Below are 27,048 nucleotides of genomic sequence, written 5' to 3' on the forward strand. Positions count from 1 at the left end.
TTTGATACTTTGTTCAGTGACTATATCAAAATCAAATTTCTGCTTTCACACTCTATTTTTGACTTACTTTGTTGGAGACAAACATTTTTAATATTAACATACACATAAGTCAGAAGCAAGTATTTTAAATGAAAATACTCAAAACCTGCAAATTGCAGACAACTGTCAAGCACATAGTACTACATCCAAAAGAGTCCTAGACCTAGTTCGCTGATTTTTCATATATGTGTGCCTAAAAACGAATATTTTCTGAAGCCGTCCCAAAACCTGTGCACAAAGTACTTTATGAACAGATTTTGTGAAGTCAGTAACCGCTCTCAGAAAATGATTATTTATTTTATTTTAATATAATGTAATGATCCTTTCTGATAAGCTCAAATACAAAATACTGTAGCTCAACTAAGACAGCTGGGGGGGAAACAAACTGAGCTGAACTGACAGGGGAAAAAAAAGCCACTCCCACTTATTATCTTTCCTGGCCATTATAAAACTTAGTTTGGGGGCAAAGAATCATAAGGTAAAACAAAGAAAATATTAATCACTCCTCAACCTATGAATAATTCAGTCTTCATACAAAAAAACCTCTAAATTTTTAAAGCAGATTCTTCAGATTTGGAAAGTCATCTAGACTCTACAAAATGACAGCATAACTTAAACTTTCTCTTTTAAATTTTTTTCATCCTCCAAGACTTTGGCAGAGACACAGCATGAACTGCCTTGTAACATTTGAACGGGAAGTTCCCAACTATTAACAACCCAAAGAATTCATTAAGCTTGGGAGTGGATCACTCCTAAGAAAGCCTGAAACCTCATAAAGTTAGAAATGTCACAACATTTGTGAATTATCTAGAATAGTTGCAATAAAAACCAAAGACCCTTTGGGACTTCCTCCTCCTAGATACACAGTGCATTCAGTTATGGTGGGTTTAGAAATAATTTTGGAATATTAACTTATTATGTACTTTCAAAAATACAGAGAGAACGCACTATATAAAATTAGATGTTACAAGGTCAAATTGTTTAATAGTTGGCAAGAGTGTGTTATGAATGTAAACAATTCTACATTTTATACTTCCCTTATTTTTTTCAATAACTTACCTTGTAGACTGTGAACCATTTCCAAAAGAACTGGGGTAAGAGTCTGATTATATTCATGAAAAATATCAATAAAAAGGACTTCCATGCATGGCTGAAAAATTAAAAGATCTGGTTAGAATCTATCAAAATAAAGGCAAGTAAAATACATTTTATGCTAAAATTTTAAGTGCTGAATACCTCACACTGAAAATCACAATTTAGAACACAAGAGTAGCAAAATTAATACTGTAAGAAATACCACTTTCTTTCTACTATACTTTGTGCTTAACTCTAGCAAGAGTTTGATGGCTGCATCTGTATCAACCAGTTCTGTGGCAGAAGAACAGTGAATCTGTGGAGTGAAATAGTTGGTGCTGTGCCACCAGTGACCACACTGCAGGTATGTCACAGCTTGCTGGTGTATTGGCTTAGTGGCTCTAGGCCAGGGACCTGGTCTGAACACCATTTTACAACCAGAATATTATGCGCACCACGCTAGGTTTTTTAGTTTTAAAATAAAAGTAATCCAGCAAATAAGTCTTGAGATCTCTCTGCAGAGCAAACCACAGGAGTTACAATTGGGAGATACACTACGACAGCATATTTCTGATCTGAACACTAAATTAACTAATAAAATAATTAATTAATTAATATAATTAATAAAGATGCACCTGGAACTTCCTTCACTCATCGTATCTACTAACAAAGTCATAAGTGATTAAATTAATTATCATTTTAAAAAAGAGACAACTTCTACTGGCTTTAACCAGATGCTACATAATTCAAATGGTGAAGCAAACTCCTTTTCCCTCCCTCCTACAATATGAAGTGCATAGATTTCCATGTATTTCAGCAAGTTTGAATACTGAAAAAAGAACAAAGTTAAATTTTACTAAATCTGAAGAAGCAAAAGGATTTTTTTTCCAAATATTATCTGTCTTGGTTACAAAACTATCGAGAATTGCATTCAGGAATGTTTAATGGGTTTCTTTCATATTGAACACTTACTCTGAGACTGTACTTCCAAGAATCTCCTCCAGTCTCTTCTACAGCTATTATTCCACAAAGACAAGAACAAAAGCATTATTTCAACTATGGTTCAAATAAAGTCTAGTGTTAGGTTAAGAGGGTATCATAGACTATCAAGAAAACTTTTATTACAAAAAGAACGTCTAGAAAGAATATTTGCCCAAGAAAACTGCAGGAAATAAAACAGCCAATATTGCAGTAGACGATTTGTAGAGACAATGTGGATATGAAGCACTTAGGCAAATATCTAATTACACTACTATCAACTATATAGCATGTTTCTTACTGAAGCTTTCTGGATCCTCTTCCCACATAGTCAATTCTTCCTTTGTCAGCAGGAAATAGTGAGTGACTAATCTCCTACATATTTCCATTAGTGTTGGGTATGTGAAAAAAGCAGTCTTTATCTTATGTGCTTCAAGAGTTTCAGGGCTGCTGTCTGAAATAAAACATGAAGATTTCAGATTACAATTAAGTGGCTTAATGATCAAAGACTAGTCTAGTAAAATTAGAAAAATCAATCCATAAGAAATTCTTATCCTCTGAGAAAAACAGAAAAAAACTTACTTTCATGGCAGACTTTAACTGACTTTCAGCTGGTAAGACAGGTTTTTAAGCAAGTAATCGATTCTGACACATACCAGTACGTATATAAAACTTTTTTCAAATTCATAGAGAATGCTAGTTGTTATCTAGTCACTGCCACTAATGTAAAAAGTTGAGGTTTTTTTTTAATTCACACATACTGCAATGTATGAAGTTTCAAAATGAAACAGTCCTACAAAGCAAAACATATGAACTCCTTTATATTGAACTGCATCTCCAATCCACTGTATTTCACTGTACTAGTATTAGTTAATTACAGAAATACACCATTCTATCAAACATATCTCATGGGAAAGATGCAACAAACTAGTTGATGATAATAAACCAAACTCCATACCTCAGTACTTTTTAAAATTCGTTCAATAGAAACTAGAACAATCAAAAAAGAAAAGATATTTGTGCTCCTTCTGCATTTAAAATTCCTTTGGAATGTCATTATCTATATACCTTAATACTTAAAAGTTAAAATAACAATTCTCAATATAGAGATAGAACCATACATATTTCAATATTTCAATTAATAAAGGAGTTTAACTGTTGAGAATAGCTAGCAAAATGTTTCTCAAGACATGAAAAACTATTTTAGTAGTGACAATACCTTCAATATTTTTGGATGGTTTGTATGCATAATTTTTTACGATCATCTTAATGAGATTCATGCATTGTACAATAAACTGCTCAAATACAACTCCTTCACCAGCTTCTGTGAAAACGTAGCTTACAGAGAACTCCAGTGATCTCTGAATCAAAGCAGTGAATGAGCAAGGATGTTGATCCAGGAAGTCCAAAAGCTTAAAAAGAGGAAGTAGAAACAGAAAAATCAAAACATTTTTGGTGAAGTCTTATTAAATGCTTTAGTACTAGTTATCAAAAACAGGTGCCAATTTATATAAAACTATAGAAAACTGAACATGGACAGGTAATTGAGATCAGTATCAATTGTTAATGAAGCATTATTTAATGGCAAAATTCTTGATTTTGGTTTGAAACTATTTTTTTTTAAAGTATGAGGAAGAACACCAATTTTCAAATGGACCAGCTTACTAGTAATAAATAAAATATATCAGCCATACTTGAAACAGTGAGTATTTCAGCAGATAATTCATCCCTACTGGAATCAGTGTAAGCAAAAGCAGTATGAGGGCTATATAACTCCCCCCCCAACATAACTAATGCAGTACACAAGCACTTGCTTCCTCAATTTAGCTTTTCCAATTAGTGATCTAAAATACACTGGTGGATTCCTTTAATCTCCTTTAGTACTGCAAAAATGTCTAAACCTATATTCTTGCATGTGCATTTCTATAGGTGGTAGATTAATCAGGTCTGTGAAAAAAGATTCACATTTGCAATCTAAGTACTATGACAAAGACCAAAAATAATGTGTCAGAGCATTTTCAGCTCAATTTTGGTGAAGCTGATAGGTGCTTTTTACTTCTGATAACTAGGCTGAATATTTAAAATACACCCATGGCCTCTAGATAGAATCTGAAAACAATGAGAACTCTGTAGGTTTTGTAACTTAAAAAAAAATAACAAAACCAAAAGAACAAGACCAAGTGTCTATGTTAACATTACTTTCAATACAATATGCATTTAACACTTGCACAGAATCAGCTGACAAGTCCAAGAGGGCAAGAGAGTATGTTGGTCATTTTCTTTTGATTATTTAGTGTGGCCAGTAATTCCACAGAACTAACAAAGCCATAGAAACAGTGACCTAACTACCTATAAAAGGTATGATGAAAAGCCTATCTCTTCTTTATTCCTTAATACCAGTACCATTGTTTAACCAATGCTTCCCAAACTCTTCTTTAAACAAATCCTAGCTAAATAATTTACTTATGAAATGCACCTAATTTTGTTTGAGCTAAGAAAATGTACTCTTCACTGCTGCAACTTACAACATCATGAGTAAACAGACACCCTTTTCTTCAAAAATACATCTCCTAACAAAGAAGTCTTAAGTTACAGTACCTTCCACTTCTTTGAAAGGTCTGAAACAGATTCACTTTAAGACACCTAAGTGTCTGGATGGGGACTGCTCCTCCAGAAGTATAAACTATGAAGTGACCAAAAGGAGATTTTACTTACCACTTTAGTGAACAGAATTATGGTCTTTTCTAGACGATCTCTGCATATGCTTTCTGCTCTTACACTTCTACCTGGTAAATCAGACATTTCACCACTATCATTTTTTAGACTTTGACTTTCTTTCTGGATAGCTAGGTTTGAAATAATTAACACTGGAGAAGAACTTATTTTTACTGTAGTTAAGAGATTAAGTTAAGCCTGAAAAAAGTTCTAGGGCAAAATAAATTCCAAATCAAATTCAAGGTAATGACTGAGAATAGAAAAATCTTAAACTGTTTCTCTCAACTGTACTGAAATTCACTGCAGTTGATCAGGCTATAAAAATTGTGACATTACTACAGAAAATTCAATTATAAAAGGCAGTTAAAATAATGCAAGCAAATGCTAGTACAGACAGAAAATAATTATGCATTGAAAATATAAAGATGTCCTTTTAATAAAACCGCACACTATTATGTGCTTTTCTAGAAACTCCACCTTAAAGAATAATTTATTGTGGGCATTAGAAAACATTCTGAATTAGGAAAAAAAACCAGACAAAACTTTTATTAAAAGGAAGAAAAACCAGAAAGGGCCATATTGAAAGCATACAGGCAGAAACACAACATAAGAAAAGCAAACACTACTCCTATAAGGTAGTTGTACCTGCTTTTGCAAAACAATCTAGTGATTAGAAATGTGGAAATGGGAAGGTTCAGCTCAGTTCTTGTCTTAGGACACAGAAACCCTAAAGTCCTCATAATCTAGGGGACTACAATAAATTCCAAACCTCAGTATGGGATGGCCTTCAATCCCTTCTATTCAAACTCTGCACCTTACCAAAAATGAAATAAGAGCCAGAAGAAGCCTGACTGTAGCATAGCCAAAGTGGCAATTGGAGGCAATTTCCACCTCTTCTAAAAATGAGGCTTAAAGCCCCAGTCAGCCCTCTTACCAAAGTACAGGCTCCTGAACCCAGGAACTTCACCAAAATATCAAAATTACATATAACTTATTTAAAAAAATTTCTTCCTATTCACTTTAGACATCTATTCTCATAAAAAGTGTTGTTGAAATATGACACAAATAGAATTTTGATGTTATTTTAGACCAGTGATACAAAAAGACACTTTTACTGAATTCTTCTTTAATAGTTCCAGCAGCATGTAAAGAAATAGTGTCAACTTCTACAAAAAATACCTTGCACCTAAATGATTATTGATGATGCAGTAGGCCATATATTTTCATCCATTTTCTAACATTTAACAACGAATACAAAGAAAAATGCTCAGATACTTACTACACTCCAGAAACTGTTTCAGCCGTTCAAATACAGCATGTAGAAAACCCTGAAAAACAAACGTGTCTTTAAAGGTGAAGCTTATTCTGCACTGTATTATGAGAACGAAATTATGTCAGACTAAAGTTAGTTCATATATGTTACCAGCTCAGAAATGATCACATAACTTTGAACTGAACTCTTCGATTACTTTGAACAATTTCTTCAAGAAATTAACAATTAACTAGGAAGCAGACTGCACAGATGATCCAAACTGACCTTATCAGTACCACTTAAAGGCATTGCAACTCTAGTAGAAGGAAGGATAGGTAACTAGAGACACGTCCTTTAAAATATGCTTATCAAGTACTACCCTGTTCTCAACTTCCTAGTGTAGGCCGTAGGTTGTAGGTACTCAATTCCTCCACAGGCAGCACTGGAGGTTAAGGAAGGTGCTTGGGTCTCTTTGTCTGACCCTACCCTCTCCATGGGCTGCAGACCACAGGCTTTTATCTCTCTCAAATGTAGGAGATAGGACAAGCATGGCATCAAATTCATCATTTAACAAAATGGTTTTAACTGGGGGGAGGAGAGCACATGTAAGGCATCTTTCAGTAAGTAACAAGTGTGACCACCATGTGGTGTGTAAATTGGAAAGGATGTCTTTTCTTTTTTTAAACATGATGCCATTAGAATCCATCTAAGATTTGAGAGCCCTTGGCTGAGGACAACTTCGAGAGAATGTTGCTTGATCTTCCTCTGCATAATACAAATGTGTGCCTCTCAATGATTTTCAGACATAGCTCTAATAACACCTGAAATCATAAAAAAAGTTTTCTAATTTAGAACTAGAAACACTTACCATCACCTCTGCATTCCAGTGAGGTTCTACAAAGCCATGGACCGTTAGTTTCCGAAGCACTAGGAAAAAAAAATTACTTGTGTAGCTATTTCTTAGCTCTTGCTTCAACAGATTTCAGAATACAATTACAATTCCACTTGCCATGCCTTTCTTTCAACTCAACACTTTAAAAAATACACATAATTTTAGGTTCTGGATGCCTCATCCATATCTAACATTCACCTTGTTGAAACTACTTCAAAATATATCTTGTGTGAAATAATGAAGAGAACTTTTAAGAATTACTCCATCAGAAAGAATTCTGCCAAAACTCTTAAGTGTTTAACTCCTGAAAGATCCTGCAGTAGTAGGAAAAGGGCCAAGTACAGTGAGGTAAGGCCCATAAGCCCCTTGTGAATTCTCTCAGGTTTATCACTGTCTGTAACCCAGCAAAAGCTGCACACTGCATCTTTGGAAACAACTCAGGACATGTACTATTTACATTGCAAGAATTGCATACAAAAATCCCAACTGTTAAAAGCAGCAAAGTAGTCAGGATATGCATTTACTCCACTCATAAGCCCTTGAGCATCAACCTAAGACAAACTAACTGCTAAGGCTAGCTTTTCACTGGACACAGGATGAACTTAATGGAATTAAACTTGTAGCTCAGCTTCCTCAATTAAGTGCTAAAGACATGCAAGCCTAAATTACAACACATGTAAGAAAACATCCTGTTATGCCACCCACCTTCCAACCTCCTAGACATTGACTTCTTACAACATGCACAGCGGAGTGCACAGTTTCTCACATACTGAGAAACAAAACCACTCTCTTCCCCTTCTGCATGAGCAATAGTCCTCCTGCCTTGCTAACAGTACAGGTAAAACAAACCAAAAATACAGTTATTCCCAATGGGAATGGCTTTGTTAGAGAATGGGAACTATTTATCAAAGAACTTCTACACATTCCCTGTGAAGTAAGTTATTTGATTCCTTACACTTAACACCATTCTAATATTATTACCTTTCAATGACAACAAGGTCCTTTCTAGGGAATTTGCAGCTGCAGTTTCATCCCCTGTACAAATCTGTTGTAGGAATGTATCTGTATGGTGATTCCACAAGGAACATGCAAAGCTATAAATACTTGATGTAAGCTGCAAAAGGAAGGTGAAGAATGTATTTTGTTTCCTGAATTTTGCTATACCATAATAAATCCCCAAATTTTAAAGGCTGGTTTAGACTATTAAAATATTTAATCCAGCTTCCTGTATGTATCACGGACCACAATGTTTAATTTGCTTCTTTGTAATGAGTCATACTAACCCTAAGACATTTTCCAGAAAAATACCTTGTCTTGATTTGAAGATATTATGATTCTCATTGGTGTCCCTGACTACTCGGGTCTATGAATCTCACCTTAAAGAAAACTATTTAGGGCTCCTTTCTTACCTGATTTTCAGTAAATACAGCTGGTGCATAATATGGTATGACACTTCAAAAAATTATCAGATTTCCTCATCACCTCTTCTCCCACAAAGACAAGGACAAGCTGTCCATCTTACAGTTAAATTAATGTCTGAATCATCTTACTCTGAGACACACTTAGCAGTTACAGGTGCAATATAGTATTGAACAATGCCTACACCAAAACTAACTTTGTTGATAGCTGCAAATACTCATTTTTTTAAAAACACAGAATGACAAATAGTTTCTAATCAGGTAGAACTGAACAAATCTCTTAACTTAATTCACATTACAGTTCACACACAGTGCTTAACTGATAAAGATTTCTGAATTACAAACAGAAGATGAAGATTTTCTCACTCAGTTATGGCAGCAATGGATGGCTTCATAATTACATAAATCTGCATTTAGTCTGTTACACCTTATATCAATGGAGTCAAAAGCACGTGACATGTTTATTTAGTTGCTTTGAATGAGTAAAGGTTAGTAAAGGTCCTATTTACAAGTCAGTCTTGAATGCCTCAGACTCCTGATGGCTAAAATTTCATCTTATTGATTACATAGACAGAAATTTCTACATAGATAAGTAGGTAAACATCCATAAACAGTCTTCATTTTCAGTACTCACTTTTTCCTTTAAAATGAAAGAATAAACTAAAATTTCAAAAATTCCAGAGTAACATGTTTGGAAAAAATGTTTAAGTCACTAAATTCAGTTAGCTGGTACTACATTGTTGCCCAACTCCAAATGGGTTTGGAGATCATGGCCTACAGCCAAAATTACGTCTGTTTTCTAATCAGTGGATTTTTCCAGTGGAGAATGTAAGCTGAATGACTTGAGATTTGGCATTTGCATTCACATCTTGCCTTTTAATTAACCTGAAGAGATGCCCTGGAAAAATCTCAAACACATTCCTGCTGGTGGTAAAAACTAAAATATGGTAGTATATAAGTCTAAATCTTGGTATTTCTTAAAGACTATACTGACTTAAAAATTCAGAACACGCTTCCAAAAAAACTCCATAAATTCCTAGAAAAGTAAGATCTTGTACATCATAAGGTTGATATGCAGATACTGTTCTACAGATGAAGCTCGGCATCTTTACACAAATTAAGATAATGCTCAAGCTGTATGCAAAATTAATAAAGATCTCAAACATCTCACCCAGAAAATTACTTCCAGTTATTCCATAGTACACAGATACCCACAACATAAGAGCACTTCTGTTCCAAGGGCAGATATTTAAGTTCACAGATATGCCATTAATGCCCTGCCAGCTAAACTCAGGAAGAAGCAAGCATGTACAATACACAGTTTGCATGCTGTACAATACTGCATCACATTACTTACATCATAGAAAAGCTTCCTATCTGCAGCAAGCCGTTTGGATGCCAGGGTCTTCGTAACATGGTAAAACGTAAGTAGCACCCTGTGTTGCTGAAGATCATCCTGCACCTTCACAGCCTCTACAAGAGTGGGTATAAGTTCTGGCCATTGTCTTGGGCAGTCCACTCTGGCAACTTTAGCAATCAGTACAGAGATCTGAGTTGCTATCTGCAAAAAAAACCACAGACACCACTAAGTCAAAGGGCATTCAGGAAATTAATAACAACAAGATCCACAGTCAAATTAAACTTGAACCAAAAAAAACCTAGAATGGATTGATAAGACTTTTTGTGCTTTTTCTCAAGCTGTTTTTAGGTTTGCTGAATGCAAATTTATGTGGAGAAAAAGTTTATGTTTGTAGCAAGTATTACATAAAATACTACACTTAATACCTTGCTTAAATTTTACATGAACACCAGTAACTGTATTTATCCTAGAAATCACATAAATGAAGAAACAAATATCTGGGAACCACTTCTTACTTAGTGATCTTCTCTATCACTTTCTATGAACATACACTGCTGAATACATATTACTCATAGTTCGGCTCTACCTGACTTTTAGATAGAGCCATTCCTAGCCCCAGGAACACAGATGTGTAAGCTAAGCCCCATCCCAGTAACTGGAACTGAGACTCTCTCTCTTGCTCCAGATCTTCAGAACCTCAGGCCAGGAGCACCTGCACTACTCATACCATCTGACTTTGCTTGCTAGGCCCAAATTCCACTGGCACCAGTCTTGCCAGCAGCTGGAACCTGGTCCTTGGAGCACACATGCATGATGAACAGAGTGAGATTACACAGTAAGACAAGTCAGTGATGCAATCGGAACACAGGACAGGCAGTGGTCATCAGGCACAGGATTTGTTCAGATACAGGTACAGACCATCCATGTCTACACATGACTGGCCCTTCTTATGCCCTCTTTCTGTCTATTCCACACTTGGCTGCTGTGCAACTCCCTTCCCCTAACATTCCTTAGCATATTTTGCATGGTCACCCAAAACCCTACCTCAAATATCCAAAAATTTCACATTCTTGTTTTCCCTGTTCTTATCCCATTCTAATTGAAAAGGTCCTTGACTGGATTAGTGAAGTAGACACTCTCTCCCTCAGCACACTAGAACAACCACACTTCCAGCCTGGGGAAGAAGCCACCTTCTTAGGCTACCAGAAGGAATCCAAGCAATTTACAGGCCTAAGAAAGATAGAGCAATGCCCTTCTTCACTGGTGCCTGAGCTGTTTCATCTGGAGTCTGACAACCCCACCAAGTTTTCCACAATACTTATTCCTACCATGCTACTTAGTGAGAAGAATTGTTTCAGGAAAATGATGTCAACGTTCACAATGAAGAGCTGGGAGCCCTACTTATTACAATATCAAATTACGTCAGTTGACATAACAGGGAAAGCAAATAAATTCTTCTCCCTGTGTGACACAAGAAGGAACTTCCCAGGAAAGCCAAAAGCTAGTGCTTTTATCTTGAGCACTAGCTTTTTAAATGGGGAGAAAGAAGAAAAAGAACTTGCTGTCATACATTTGAAGAAGTACTCTGTTCCACTGTTCCCTCCATATGCTAAATATCTTCAGAGGGCATGGCAATTACGCTTTCAGCAGATGGTATGTTCTCTTTTTCTCCTACACCTCCCCTGGAAGTCAAGTTGTATCATCACAGTTCCATACTATGCCTATTTCTCACTTTTTTGGTGTTGTTTTTCTTTCTATACAAGAGTCATAATTTTTTCTGCTTTCAGTGATGCAAAAAGCATAGGCAGATAGCAACTGTGTTATGAACTGTCTGTGACTGGAAAACTGCAGTTATCAGGAACACAGGATATCAAAACTCAGACATATCAAGCAGGCTGGGAACTAAACTAAAGATTCCTTGGAAAGGACACCTCAGGATACCTACAAGACAGATTGGGGAACAAGGGGAAAGAAAGGGATATGGACTCTGTAAACATATTTCCATATCGCACATAACTGTTTGGGCAATTATTTAGACTGCTGAGATAAAAACAAATAAAAATGTCCACATCTTAAAAAATGACATCCCAAAAAATGTCACAAGGACAAAACATGAAGCCACTAGTCTTTGGAACATTTTTAACTGACATTTTAATCTCAACTGCAACTATAGTCAGAGAACTCCAGAACTGTTCATCAGCAGTGGCATTCTTAACTATGAAAAATGCTATGCTATCATCTTAGCAGGCAAACTGATGAAATACTAATGAATGTATGTAAAAAAAGATTGATTTTTGGTTTGCAAAAAATATATTTAATATTAGAGTTTCCTAGTTAATTTACCTATTAATATGTGCAAAAACCCATACAAACTTCAAAATTAAATATTTGATAAATTACATTACACCTAGTAGAAGCATAAATGACACATGCTATGGTTCAGTTTGACATACTTCATAGTTTTTAGTTAAAATACAAGAAACAAGTAATATTTGTCATATTGTTTACATTGAAACTATACTTGCAGAACAAATTTTAAAACACTTTATAGTTTTTTTTTAAATTGTATTTGCAATGAAAATTTTTAGGTCTAGTCAAAACTATCATTTCACAATGGGCTTCTACAAAGACTAAATTACCCTAATTTTGATAAAATGCTCTAAATCCTAGAAGTTACATTAATCCTGTCAAGAAATCCCAATAAGTTAAAACTGAACCGTCTGCAGAACTGAAGTTTATTCACAATGCCTTTTCTTTTGAATCTTAACCTTATGCCTATCATTTCTGTATTTCCTTGACAAAGTTTTTTAAGAGCCAGCTCAAAATATTAGCAAATACTTCCTTGCAGAATCTTATACTTGCATGATGAAGTTATCAAAAATAAGATTGATTCATCTAGTATGGGCATATTCTGTGCCCCTAACATTAGTTCTGTACTCAATATAATAATAAATTCTTATTCTAATCAAAATCACAGCTTACAATTAGTCACTTTATGTAAGAAAAGACACTATCACACTGAAGCTTTATTAAGCTTATTTAAATTCACTAAAATGCTGTAACTAGACATGTGACAGCGATACTGCTTAGGTGGGTTTATACAGCAGCAACCTCAACAGCTCACTCCTGCTCTGCCTCTGCCACACTTCCTTGCATGGCCACACTTGGAGTCAGGTAAGAGAACAGACACAGCTGAAAAAAACAAAAATCACTCAGGGAAAGGTTATTTTTCAGCTACATCCATTCCCTGAACAATTTCACCAAATGGTTGCATAAGCAGCAAGGGACAACAAACTGCCACTGCAACCCCAAAAGAAACAAACCACAGAGACAAAATGTTGTTTCCAACCAAAGTGGTTCTATAATTCAATGAGTTATGACCTATGGTAAAAGATCTCAGTTCAAGGTCTGTCTGCAAAGCACTATGTAAAATGCAACTTCATTATTATAATTAAACACTTTGTGAAGAAAGAAAACAAGATATCTATCAACACAAGCATTTCTTGCAAGAGTAATAAACAATCAGCACTAACCTGATTCACTGGCTCATTAAAGTTGGTGATAAGTCCAGCACGCAATGTAGTTTTTTCTTCTTCAGAAAGAGCACTGCCAGGATATATTTATTAAAATATTATTTATTTTCAATTTAAAAACTACTATCAATTCATTTGTAACTATCAAAAAACTATCAAAACTAATAAAATAACATGCTTTGTTCTTCCACTATCTCAAATATCCTTAAAAAGAGAGGGAATCATAAAAAAAAATACTTATAAGGCATTTTAGTCTCACGATCTGAGACCCGAAGTGACCTTTTTAAAGATAAATGTCAAAAGAGTTGACAGAGTGAGATACACAGATATATAATGAAAAAACACAAAACTGTACAAAATACAAATGGACTGCTCATAGACATTGGCATATAGTTATTACTGACAGAATAGAGGATTTGAACATGAATTTGGCCATGTATACTAAAGGACAGTTGCCAAAAACATCCAGAATAAGGCAATCACCACATCAGATGACAGCTTTTTTTGTAAAAGCAGTAACTCTTTTCTATTATAAATCCTTTCCTATAATAAAGCAATATATTTACACTTAAAAGTACAGATCTGTTAAAAATTATAGCTTTGTGTGAAAAGTATGTTGATATATTCTCCATAAAGTGCATGGGAAAATAGTGAGCAGGGAAAAAAATCTAATCCATAAAGGTTAATTTTTATTCAAGTGCCTCATTGTGGTGTCTCAATACTTAATTTTAAGTGACCTCTACCAGTTTCAGACCACAAGTAACAGTATGATATCGCTCCTGTATTACTTCAGATTTTATATCATTGATGCAATTTACTATAATTTCCAAGCAGGAAACACAACACACTGCTCTAAAAAAGGTTTTGTTGGTATTTATAGATTATACTATTGGGGAAAAAGAAAACCCAAACCAAACTAAACAAAAAATCCCAACAAATTTTCATCTACTGATAGCATCTGGAAAACTGTTTCTCCTTCATAAAAAGCCTGGAAGTTATCATGCAAGGTTGTTCAAATGAAAGTTTCACCTAACATTGCAATGAGTTAGAAGCATGCAAACATCACATCTCAGTGAGGGCTAGAGGCTGGAAATTAAGATTAAACACAGCAACACAACCACTTCCTCTTGTCTGACAGCAGGCACAGATATTAACCAACTAGTTTTATATATTGAGGTTTAAAATTATATATCAAGCTCCCTAAAGCATAGGTTTTACTCTAATCTAGACAAATACTAAATATTAATCTCAAAATAATAAGAAAATAGAGGCAGGAATTGCCATAAGAACAAACATTGACAAAAATATTCTAGTTTTCACTTTGTCTTCACCTCAACAAAAACACGAGTACTCACTATTTCCTAGACCAAAGATTTGTCATTTGAAGTATAGTACAAAAGGGGGTCAATTCATTGTTTCACTGGTGACTCAGAACTGTACACTAAGTCTTATTTCCAAGGTAATTATAGCATTCAGGAGCCACAATTTTATTTTTTATATTTTAAATCAAGACATAGGCTTTAAGATATTTTCCACCAAAAATTAAATTATCCCTAAAAATATTTTGGCTAAAATTTACAGAGATTTCTGCAACAGTAAAAGTGTTTCTGCATGTAACTATTTTACTTATTAATCTAAAGCCATGAGATGATGTTCCCCAACAATAAATTTTTGAGGGTTTTTCTTTTATAATATGAAAATACAGTATATAATTTCCACACATCCAGGCATCCTCCAAGTGGTTTCTAAAACTTAAAAGCTCTTATTAATAAAATTTTCAAATCTATACTCAATTAAATGTAGATTGCATAATACCTCACTTTCAGAGACAATAGAAAGCATGTAAAACCTGGTTTGTAAAGAAAAAAAATACCCCATTTTACTATATTACTGCATTTTGTTTCTGGGCTCACAAGATCCCTGGCATTAAATTCTTTTTCATAATTATAATTATATTAAATTTATCATATACACAGTCTAAGAGCATCAAGAATTCAGTTCATTACTTACTGTAAATAAAAACGCTGTAATTAAGCTTTTGCTATTGCAGACAAAACAAAGGAAAGAAAAGAAACAGATTCATGAGGATCAACGCCTTAAAGACACCAGCTTGTGATAAGCAAAACTGGAAAACAGTAATGAAAAAATCTAAGAAATCAATGTCGATGCAAGTGTCACCTAGCAGCACTGTGTGACAGAGTTCCTAAGGGTTTGCCGGACCGTGGGTGGAGGAACTCAGCGTTCAAACAACACAAGAGTGACATCTGCCGGAGAACAGGGACACCCTCAGCCCCTGAAGCAGACACAGACTGGCACCACTGCCCTCAGCCTCCCTTAATGCCTTGCAAGAAAGCCAATTCCACAATTCAATCTGTAAAAGTTACAGGCAGGCGAGAAGTTAGGAAGAACGTGTCTCACTCAGTCAATTATTTCCCTTCAGCATTGAATTATGTGCCCAAAATTTAAAACAACTTTATCTACACATGAACTTCTAAGTACTATCTGCCATGCTGTAGTCTTTCACAATTTGCAAATTCCACATTACTTTGATCTATCTCTGTGTTTGTGGTATGGAGAAATATACATCCAAATACTTCAAAAATTATTTTGGAGCTTTTTTTAAAAAAGCCTGGTATTTCACATCTGGATTTCTGGCTTATGAGAAGTCATCACACGAGTGAAAATACATATTTGAAAAGTATTGTTAAAGTATTGTACCATGTTGCTAACATAGTACTCAAATAAGAGAACCAAGGCCACAAGAGACACGATACAAAAGTAATTGTCTGTAAAATCAAAAACATGTTCAACTCTTGAAATCAAGACAAAGCATTTCTGAAGAAAATAAAACCACATACAAAATCATCCTGTGAGACCAGCTTTTGAGGAGGCTGACAACAAATTTCAAAAGAAGAAGCCAAATAGTGCCTGAAAAGAGGCTATGACAACTCTAGGCTCTTCGCCAGAGCTATATGAAAAGCTGCCTGAAAAAGGAGGGAGGAAGTTCACAGGCTCATCTTCTAAATCACTCTCACTGGAAAATGCAGTTTCAAGCCTGATCTGTACATCAAAACATGCTTTGATGTACTACTATGGATGGAGAGCAGACAGTTGCTGAAGTGAGACACAAGACAAAAGACACGAATTTTGCAAAGACAACAAAAATACAGCATCTACAATGAGCCTTCAAAAAATCACAGTATTCAAAGTATGATTGGTTCACAAAATAATCAACTGAAAATTTAGTTTAAATCAGGATTTCTCAAAATTACCTCAACATATTCTAAGAGAAATGTGATCTGGTTGAGGGCTGACAAAATGTCACATCTAACATATTTAGAAAAAAAAACAGTCGGACACAGATTAAAAATTTAGTATGCACTACTCCATTGAATCCTTAACAGCAGCCAACAATTTTTAAAATTTATTTTATCATTTAATTGCACTAAATTAGTGGCAGAAAAGTTAGAAATGGGGAAAAATAGGGTTGCATTGGAAATTTAATATATATTTAACTCATGTAATCTTTAATAGCCAAGAAAAATTTATTTTAAAAACTGCATTTAATTTAAAACTACAGGGAAACTACATTAAAATATTTCTATTTAATTTTTACCTCAAACAGTAAAATTCTAGTTTTTAGTTCTGCAAGAAATAAACTACACTTTTTTTACCAGAAATGCTACTAGTGGCTAAAAATACTAACTAATTGAAACAATGTTTAACTTCTTCCAATAGTTCTTGCGAAGTACCAGTCTTTTAAGCAGAATCCTGTTAACCAGAAATGTCAAAGATATATGCTGTCTTTAATGAAAAACATGAGATTTTACTTTTACATAAAAAAGAATGCAAATGCCTGCAGATGTTTTGCAATTATATACTAATTCACACATACAAATACTCTAGTGCTCTATGCCATAATGAAGGAGTACTACACTACTTAAAATGTGCTGTGGATACAGAATTTTATAATTTTTCACTCCTTTGGTAGATCTTTGGAAAGGCTTACAATGCAAGGCAAAATACATTGAACTATCTCAAACAATGAACAATGAAAATCATAGTTTGCATCATAATACTAACTTAGATTTGTGGTCCAGAAAAACTGTACTTAGAATTCCATCTAATACCCTACATCTGACAGTGACAGTCCCATCTATTACAAGCACTTGAGACTGAACACTTGCAAGACTTTGAGTTTGGAATTGAAACTCTGTGAAATCACACCTGTTTTTAAAGGAAAAAAAAATAAGCACACAAAAGACTGGGAAGTATATAATTCTACAGGTTTCATATTAAAATGGCACTTTTTGTAAATTTTAAGTAAATTACATGGTGCTCATGAAAAGTGCTTTTATTTCTCATCTTCTTTGGAGAACTCTTTGTCATGCATTATCAGAACCCACATAACAAAACAATGAAAAAAGAAGACCAGAACTTTTTAGTATGGTAACTACTGCCTCCTTCCCATGTACACATTCAATACAAATCAACTTAAACAAAATGAAATGTCTCTCTCACTGTCCAAGAGATTACCTTTCACTTCTGTCACTATCAGTAAACCCAGGTGTTAATGCTGCAACACATACTGCATCACTTCAAAACCCATTACCTATGAAACAGCCTTCTAACTCAGCTCTCAAAAGTAAATCATGAACGGACTCATAAGAAGCAATATAAAGACAAAATGTTTTATCAGCAAGTCCTGAAGTTTGAAGCATGTTGTCAGTTCCACCACAAATTCTAAAGTAACTTCTACCAACTAAGGATCTGCTGGTTTTCCAGCCTGGCAGCCATAACAAAGCCAACTTTAGGATGGTTAAGTGGAAGAACTCAAAACTTACTGTGGTGCAACCCGTCTCCAGTAGCGATCAATTCCATTTTTAAAGTATAGCACAGCTAACCATCTTACATTCACATCCAGGCTGTGATTTGTAAAGATATTCTGTAAAAAAAAAAAAAAAAGATCTAAAAATTGCTCAAGATACCACAAGCAAGACAGAAATGGCATGCTATGGTATATGTAGAAATACACACACCACTGTGATATGGGTGAACATAAACAAAAAGCCTTAATCATCATTCGACAGGGAAGTGAAAACACTGTGCTAAACATGAATTTTTAGAGATTAAAAGATGTTTATCACTGTTATCACACAGCCCAAATTTTGACTTATTAAAAAAAACCCCAACATATAAAGCAAATGTATTGCTAATCTTGTCTGGCAGAGAAGGAAATATAACGGTAGTAATTACTATAATCAGACAATTTTTACATTCTTTAATGACACAGCTCTCTGAAGTTTGTGCCCCTGCAGAATACAGGGTAATTCCTTATTCCAGTCAGAATCCAGTCTTCAGATTATTTATTCATTATGTCGTTTATTCATATGCCAAGAACCATCCTGCCTACCCATACTGTTTGTAAAATAGTGACCTCGTAGGTCTGCAATTCTCAAATTCAACTATGCTTAGGAAATCAGGAAATTAGTTTCTACCAATAAGAAGCTATATATCTGTAGATACACACTTATATATCTATCTATACATATATACATGCTTTTATATATCTGTCTACATACAGACAAACACAGGAGTTATTTTTTATGGTAATGGTGTAAAATTAACCAATCAAGAGAAACTAAAATAGAGGTAGGCTATTGAATCTCAGTACGGGTACTACTCTGAACAGCAGCTCTCCTCCTGTTTTCTACTGCATCAGATGGATCCTTCTCAAGGGGTGAGACATTATTACTCCCACCTTCAGAGAGCAAGCATGTGTGAAGCATGTGTTCTTACTACACAGTACACTGCAGAAAGTGCACCACTTGTATTCCTTGCTTTTAGAAGTCCAGTAAGAAGGGAGCTGAAAAATGCAGGAATTCTGGTCAAAAGTATCTGCTACTTTTGGGCACCATGCCTGCAAACACAGGCATAAACAAACCTTTCAAATAACTCAGCACAGCAGAAACCTGGGACCTCATTCTCACTATTAATTCAAAACCTTTCTCTCAAAATCTACTTTTATTAATAGTAACATCTTTCTAGAGGTAACGGCCAACCCAAAAAAACCAAACACACACCAATCACTAGAAAGTAAACAGATTTACATGCCAACAATGATATCAACTTCAAAACTAGCAATTGTAGAAAAATCTCAGAAAGGTGGTAACCCACCAAAAATACCACACAACATGAAAATGATCCGTATGTAATATGCTCTCCTTTCCCAAGGCTCATTTAGGAAGACAGACTGAATCTCTAAAAGACTTGACCTTTCTCAAATGCAATTTAAGTATATTAAAATACTAACAGCTAACTTCAAACACCACTTCCATAATGTAAAAATAACATTTCAAAATAAATGAAACATGGAAAACCCAAACTACTCATACTGAATATTCCTCTCCTTGCTAAAATATTTAGCAGAAGCAAAGCTTCCACAGATAAACACCTTGAAACTAGACCAGACCTAGATAAAAAATGAAAAAAAAAAGACCAAAGAATCTACACAAAAACAAGTAGAACTTCTCATTACACTCTTTATCTTCATATGAACTTCCTAAAACACAAAGTACTTAATATAACACAGTAATGCTGTCATAGACAGAACAGGAATGAAGCCAATATACAAACTGATATAACCTGCACAGAGGTTCTTTTCAAAACCATCCAATTCTGAATCAAAAGAGAGATATGTAATACCTTCAAAAGAGAAACACAGAAAAGTAATGATAGTAACTCCACTAGGTACTAAAAACGGTAGGATCAAGGATGCATGTCTCATGATCTTCTTTATGATTTTATCTACTCTGTGCCAGAAGCAAGTGTATCTCACAGTAAGCAATTATATTACTTGCCACAACCCACAGATATCAGCTGTCTTACCCACTCTCCATTTACATTAATTCGTTTCCCTGAACCCTCTTCTGCTCCACCAAGAAGGTGCCAACTATTTTCTCTCCCAGACAGCACACCTGTCGTGATCAAGTTAAACAAAGAAGCAGACACTTCACTTGTTTAGTTTGGAAGACAATATTGATATTTCACTCTTAAAGAAAGGCTGATGTGGCCCCAACAAATCCACCTAATCATATTAAAAAAATTATCAGCATTTGAATATTATGTACCAGCATATACATCTTTAATAAGCATCTAAACACCTGAATTTCTAGTCCTTACATTTAAAATTAACTCATATCTGTTCCCGTTACCTGTGAGTGCTCAATTTGTCTACACCCTGAGGTGTAAGGTCTCAAAGCAAACATCCACAGGAAAAAAACATCATCATTTCTGCTGTTTTCTATCAAGATCATTTACCATCACAGCTACACTTTTGCAAAGGCAGTGCATAAAAGGAAATTTGACAGCTCAAAGTATCTTCTTCTACTCCTTTCCCTAAATCCTCAGGCTTGCCTTCAACTTTCCAAACAAATGAGAGGGTTTATAGAGAACAGAACACATCACCCAACAAATCTGAGCCATTTAATCTATGCACTGAGGACAGATGTTTGTAGAAAAAACATTTTACCTCTGTTTTTAAGACTATTATAAACATATCCAGAGATATTGGAGAATAACAAGAGTGTTAATTTTCAGGTGTCTTTGCTGAAACAGCTTCATTTCCTTTTTGACTCTGTTGTCATAATTTTTACCATATTGATGCGTCTATTTCACCAATGGTCATAGTACTTCTAGAATTATTCACCTTCCCCATTCCAGGACCTTACTACCATAGCCAGGTCAGTTAATCACCCTGGGAGTCTCCCTCCACTAACAAAAAGGAAAGTAATTCTGGAGAGGTATCACACAATTCAATAGAAAGCATGAGGGAACTTCTATTAAAATGCTCATAAAGCATCATCTCCCCAAAAAAGAAAAGGTCCTTATTGCCTTGATATATAAAATGTCCCCTGCCTCTTGAGGCAGTAAAGGCAATTCCTTTGAGAAGGGCCCTCTTGGCCTTTTACCGTCCACAATTCACAACAGGCAAAAGATTTAGCACTACTGCCCACTCATACTGCTAGAGGCTGGATTTCCACCTTCTGAATACCTGGGAAAAGAGTTTACTTTAGGATACAGTGATGACAATGCCTAGCATTGTCATATTCCACCTACCATATCCTTCAGCATAAGGATTCTACTGTCTGGACCATGACAACTCAGGGCTTCCCTCAGGCAGAGGTCATGGCTCAACCATGTTCTAGAGACCAGTACTCAAAATTATTCAGTTTGCTTAGTAGCACTTTTCCACTGTATCTTACCAACAAGACTGAATAAAAACCTGGCTGTGTCTCCCACTGCTTCAGTTGCTCCTCAGCTGGCTTCAACACTGCAGTATCTTGGCTAGTAGCTTGCGTCAAGACTTGCAAAACAACAGTGCTAGCACTGTTGAGATCCATGAAAATCTGAAAACATTTTAAAAGGAGAAAAAACACTTAATGAGAAAAAGATAGCAAATATAGACAGGTATTTTCCATTCTTATTATCCAAACATCCCACACTCATTTTTCATTACACTACACAGTGTAAAGAGAGAATGACACCCACTCACAGGTAGTTGAGGTACAGGAATAGAACTATTTGCTTTCAGAAATCTCTCAGCAGAAGGAGCAAGCATTAAATCGATCATTACAAGCACATTTGCTAGATCTGAGGAACTGCAGGAAATATTTCGATTGTAAAACAGTTACCTCTCTTGTGAAGCACAGCAGCTAAAAGCAAAACTGCAACTAGAGATAATTACTCAGCTGTAAGCAGAGCAAACCATGGGCTTGTCTGAAAAACACAATGATGCAGATTATTAACATTTTTGCATTTTACTTTTTCTTCAAGAAAAAAAATGACACATTCATATAGTCACATTCTATAATTCAAATCCATCCAAACAATTCATATTAATTGAAAAAGAAAGCATTAAGTCTCACAATTAGCCTTACATGATACAGAATTTTCCTCAATGTATTTGGTTTCCTTCTTATTTAGCATACAAATGCTAACCAGCTGAACTACGAATGCATATTGCCAAATTTCCAGTTTATATACATGCTTTTGTACTCTATGAAGGCAAAACAAAACACTGCACTCCAGATGACAGAAATTACACCTATAATGACCACAGAAACAATGTTACAAGAAAAAGGCACATATATGAAAGAAACTATGAAGTCTGTTTTCTGCTTATAAAAAAAGACAGTTTAAAGCCTATGTTAACTTTTAATAACACAGACACAGTGAATATTCATATACTTAGGTTTTCTAAATAAACAACAAAGAACAGTTTCTCTCCAAAGAGAAGAGAGAAGGAGGTTCAGGCGGGGCATCAGGAGGAATTTCTTCATGGAAAGGACTGCTAAACATCAGAATGGGCTGCCCAGAGAAGCTGTGGAGCTGTCATTCCTGGAAGTGGTCAGGAAAAGACTGGATGTGGCACTTAGTGCAGTGGTGTAGCTGACACAGCAGCGATTCATCAAAGGCTGGACTCAGTCTTGGAGGTCTTTTCCAATATCTTGATTAGAAATCACATCTGTGATTTGCTTTTGTTTAATGGGAAAAAAAAGGTTTATTTTTCTACCTTCAGGAAAAAGATCAAGATTAAAATTGTTACAGTAATAGTAAGAAAGTGGAAGATGTGAAATTTATTCTGACACAGGTTTAAAAATTTTGATTTTTTTTTTTAGAAAAATCACCTTAACAACAAAACTGGCCACAATACTGGAGGCCTTTTATACCAGTAATAGCATTGCACAATTGAAAAAAAGAAGTATTACACCCCTAAAAAAAAAGTTCTTCGTCTCCAAATCTCCAAACATCCTCTAAAAAAGCTGACTAAAATCTGAAGGTCCTAAGGTTAAAAAAAGTCTACATTTAAAGCCATGAAACACAAAATCACATCTCTCCTCACAGCAATAATTAAACAGGTGACTCCATCTCTGTTTTATACTTTCCATGTGAAGAACCTTCCGATCTTTCTGCTTTAACCAGTTGTACACAAGGTAGCAGAAGGGGGGGTACTACGGGGTTGTCTTCTGTGACAAGGTGCAAGAAACTTCCCACATGTCTGACAGAGGCAGTGCCAGATGGCCCCAAGACACACCTGCCACTGGCCAAGGCTGAACCCACCAGCAACAGTGGTAGCGCCTCTAGAATAACATGCCTAAGAGAGAAGAAAAACCTGAAGGCTTTGGCTTCCACTGGAAATTTATATACTCCATCTAGAACACTTCTCATTAGAAGACATACTTAAGTTAGTAAAATGCAAGCACAAAAAACAGGTGACTTTTTTCCAGTTTCTTATTTCAAAACAATTAGCTGACAGTTCTAAAAATAACAACAAAAGACGACAACAAAAATCAAAGTGAAATATTTGCTTCTTTTTTAATAATGTTTCTCACTCTTGAAAAGGTTTGTACTTCAATGTAAAAACTGGAGCAGCTACTGTTTGAGGTACTGCCCACAAAAAACCTCAAGAAAAATCAAACTAAGCTTAGTGGGTCAGAACAAAAACTTATTTAACCCAATGCTCTTTCTCTGTCAAAACCACAGCAAATACCCAGCTCAGGACATTTCCACATAATGCTGGCTCGTCATCCAGAAAACTCTGGTTCAAGGATTTTCTATTAAGAGACAGGGACTCTAACAGCCCTCATGATTTAGTCTCCAATGAATTTGTACAGCTGCTTTTTGATCCTATGTAAAGAACATTGGATGAGGCCTTCACAAGCCAAATAGCAAAACTGAATTAGAAAATAATAATCTCCCTGAAGATGGGTCAACTACAAATAATATTTATAAAGACTGTAAAATATTTAATGAAGTGGTATATTCTGTATGATTTGGATAGCAAAAACTTAACTGGAAAAACATCCAATAAATGTGTGGCAAATACAAATGGCAGACATGCAAAAAAGCTGTCTATTGCTACTGCTTTTTAAAAATTCCTCTGAACAGCTTCTGTTTTCTTCTAGTAAGTCACCAGTTTTACTTGCATTAATTTCTAATTAAAAGAAAAACAGAAAGAAAATAAAAAGAAATTTAAAAATCTCAACAAAATATTTTGAATCAATCCTTACTGTACAAAACTCCAATCTGCAGTTTAAACTAGCTACAAATTAGTTAAGCTAAAACAAAGAGCTACAGTGACCAAAATAAATAGTATAACCCTCTGCTTCTCCCTGAACCCCTCAAATACCCAAAGATGGAAGGATGGATCAAGTTTTCCAATAATTTTCACACCACATAGCTGACAGGCATAAAAAAAGCAGACAGAACAGCAAGCAGCTTTTATGTCACACTCTTGACAAAATGTGATGTAAACTTAGAACAAGCTTACCAACTGTGACTGAGCCATAACTGCCCACCAAAAGGCAAAAGGCAGGGGTGGAATCCCGGGGGCACACACAACAAAAAAACCCAAACAAGCCACAAAGTCAAGCCATCTAAGCACACTGTTCCACAAACTCCAGAGGACATTACAGGAGCAAGGAGGAATATGTGACTTCAAACATGTCAAGCCATTCAGGTTCAGGTCCTAGCATGTAATTTCAACTCTGACAAAGTCCTTACCTTCCCTTCTCACTGACAGAATTTCTATGGGGAGCTTAGTCTCTGCATGCCCCCTTGTAAAGACAATTGACTCAGGGAGGGCACCAGCTCCTATCTTAGTGGGATCTGCTCAAAACACAGTTTTAATTACTGCCATGTACAGATGCACTTGTGAAAGTTATTCCTGCAGACAGACACAGCTGCACCTTGGGAGTTTAAACCCAAATCTCTCCAATCTTAGATTCTTGTGATACCCTCACACTGTCCTAATTTTTTTTTTTTTAATTGATGAATCAGGACTCTTCAGACCCTAATCTACACAGAGGATATACAGATGCTCTTAACCCCACAGAACTGCAAAGGCTGTGAATATTGGGTATTCACAGTATGGGATAGATTAGGTATTCTAATTGTATGAGATAGAGACAATCCTCACCTCTTACATAACCGACTTCACCTGTTGCATGGGAAAGGCAAAAGGGACATAGGTTACCCCACAGATTGGTTCAATCACAGGGACAAGGACTTTCTCCATAGTTCATGAGACTTCTACAGCTTTACTCACTACTGAGCTATATCTACAAGACTGCCCTAGAGATGGAACTCAGTAGGTGAGTATTAAATAGCTATTGTCTTTTGAGTACTTTCAGAGACATGAGGCACCTATAGAAATTTTGGCAATCTGTCAACCTTAAAAGCAACACATTTTTAGAAGGAAGGCAAAGTCTGCATCTGTGTCACAACAGCTAGAATTTCCAGGTCTGATTACTGAGTAGGGGTGTCATTTCCCTTTTTTATTTACTAATATCAGTCTGTGTCTTCACAATAAACACTGAGCAGTATCAGGAATGTTCACTGCCTTCCCCTGCTTTTGTGGTCCACACCCATTGCTGTAACAACCAAATTGCACACAAACATTTTGGAGGAAGGAAAAGAATTCCCTTTCACTAGAAAGTATTCGATGTCTTAAATGTTCTAGTTTTATACTAGCCATGCCAGTTTAATGTTTTTCCTTAACAGTCAATGTTTCTGATACTAACAAAAAGGTATCTAGGTGCCTTCCCCTTCACATTAAAAAGCATCCTAATTTAAAATCACATGAGCTATGAAAAGAAATTGGTGACTACTAAACATCTGAAGGGGTACAAAACAAAGGATTTCATCACTAAACACCTCCCTACTTCACTTTTTCTGAGAGAATGCAGTGTAACAACTCACTCATATCCAGATAATTAATTCTGTGTATTTTTGTTCTCTTTTGTTAAGAATTCAATTAATTCTTTCCAGCAGTAAGAAGGTGCAAGTATAAATTCAGTTAAGATTTTATGAAATCAGAAGAAGACAAAGCCATAAACACATTGCACAAAATATCTCTGATCATAGTGCAAATACGTTCTGGGCTACTTCAAGAGCACCAGTGGCTCTGGGGATGTTGTGATCCTTTTTTACCCAGTTTCTGAGATGGCTCCTAGGACCCCATTTCCAGCTTGGTCCTCACAGTTCTCCCTCTCTTCAATTCAAGGAGCAAACTGGAGAGATGCCAGAGCTACTAGGATAGTCTGTGGTCTAAAGCAAATTATCTGTGAGGAGGTAAAGTTTCATGTTGTTTAAGACAGCGGAACTTAAGGAAGACTTTGCAGACACCTAAAACTAATTTCCTGAAGAGTCCTTACAAAGAGGAATTGCTGCTTCTTATCAGCAGATTATACAATTAAGAAACAACTATAAAGCTACACCCTGCAGCTCAGAAGTAGAAAATTGGGACTGTCATTTACAGCACATTTGTTTCAAGGAAAACAAGAAAAACAAAGTTTCCATGCTGAAAAGCCACAAGAACGTCTGAAATAAGTAACACAAATACTGGCATTCAGTCGTAGAGGTAAGATACATTAGCAAGGATACTGTCACCTTCAGCAAAAGTTGGTAGTTACACTGATTTTTCTCCAGCCTTCCACGAACTCCTCCACAAATCTCTTTTCTAGCACTGCAGTATCTGCATCAACCATGCTCATAGTCCTACTGAGGAGTGCACCCAAAAGAACTAAAACTATCCTGGTTATTGAAGGTACTGCTTAAACTCACTAATAACTACAGCAATCACCAAAACCAACACTGACTAATGTTAAGCATTACTAAAATTTTTCAGAACTTACATATTAATTTTTCTTTATGTAATTGAACCAAGCTATCTAAAGTTTGCCCAATTTAAGCCACAGTAAAGAAGACAAAATGTCTGAGCAGCA

General features: G+C 35.5%; 1 protein-coding gene across 3 annotated transcripts in view; it reads right to left on the reverse strand.

Annotated features, from left to right (window-relative positions):
* IPO11 (importin 11) overlaps positions 1-27,048 on the reverse strand; it is an 80,582-nt gene that overhangs the window by 51,066 nt on the left and 2,468 nt on the right. For all 3 annotated transcript variants that reach the window (XM_030968149.1, XM_030968147.1, XM_030968148.1), the window contains exons 3-15: positions 21,955-22,039; positions 21,526-21,669; positions 18,106-18,206; positions 13,262-13,334; positions 9,726-9,929; positions 7,932-8,064; positions 6,927-6,985; positions 6,086-6,134; positions 4,807-4,877; positions 3,311-3,503; positions 2,393-2,545; positions 2,086-2,129; positions 1,099-1,189 (exon numbers count right to left, since the gene is read on the reverse strand). In XM_030968149.1, the coding sequence (XP_030824009.1) occupies positions 1,099-1,189; positions 2,086-2,129; positions 2,393-2,545; positions 3,311-3,503; positions 4,807-4,877; positions 6,086-6,134; positions 6,927-6,985; positions 7,932-8,064; positions 9,726-9,929; positions 13,262-13,334; positions 18,106-18,206; positions 21,526-21,663 (1,309 nt within the window). In that variant the 5' untranslated portion in view covers positions 21,664-21,669; positions 21,955-22,039. The remainder of the gene's footprint in view (positions 1-1,098; positions 1,190-2,085; positions 2,130-2,392; positions 2,546-3,310; positions 3,504-4,806; positions 4,878-6,085; positions 6,135-6,926; positions 6,986-7,931; positions 8,065-9,725; positions 9,930-13,261; positions 13,335-18,105; positions 18,207-21,525; positions 21,670-21,954; positions 22,040-27,048) is intronic.

Source organism: Camarhynchus parvulus, chromosome Z, assembly GCF_901933205.1.
Source record: "Camarhynchus parvulus chromosome Z, STF_HiC, whole genome shotgun sequence".
In the NCBI taxonomy this organism is placed as follows: domain Eukaryota; kingdom Metazoa; phylum Chordata; class Aves; order Passeriformes; family Thraupidae; genus Camarhynchus; species Camarhynchus parvulus.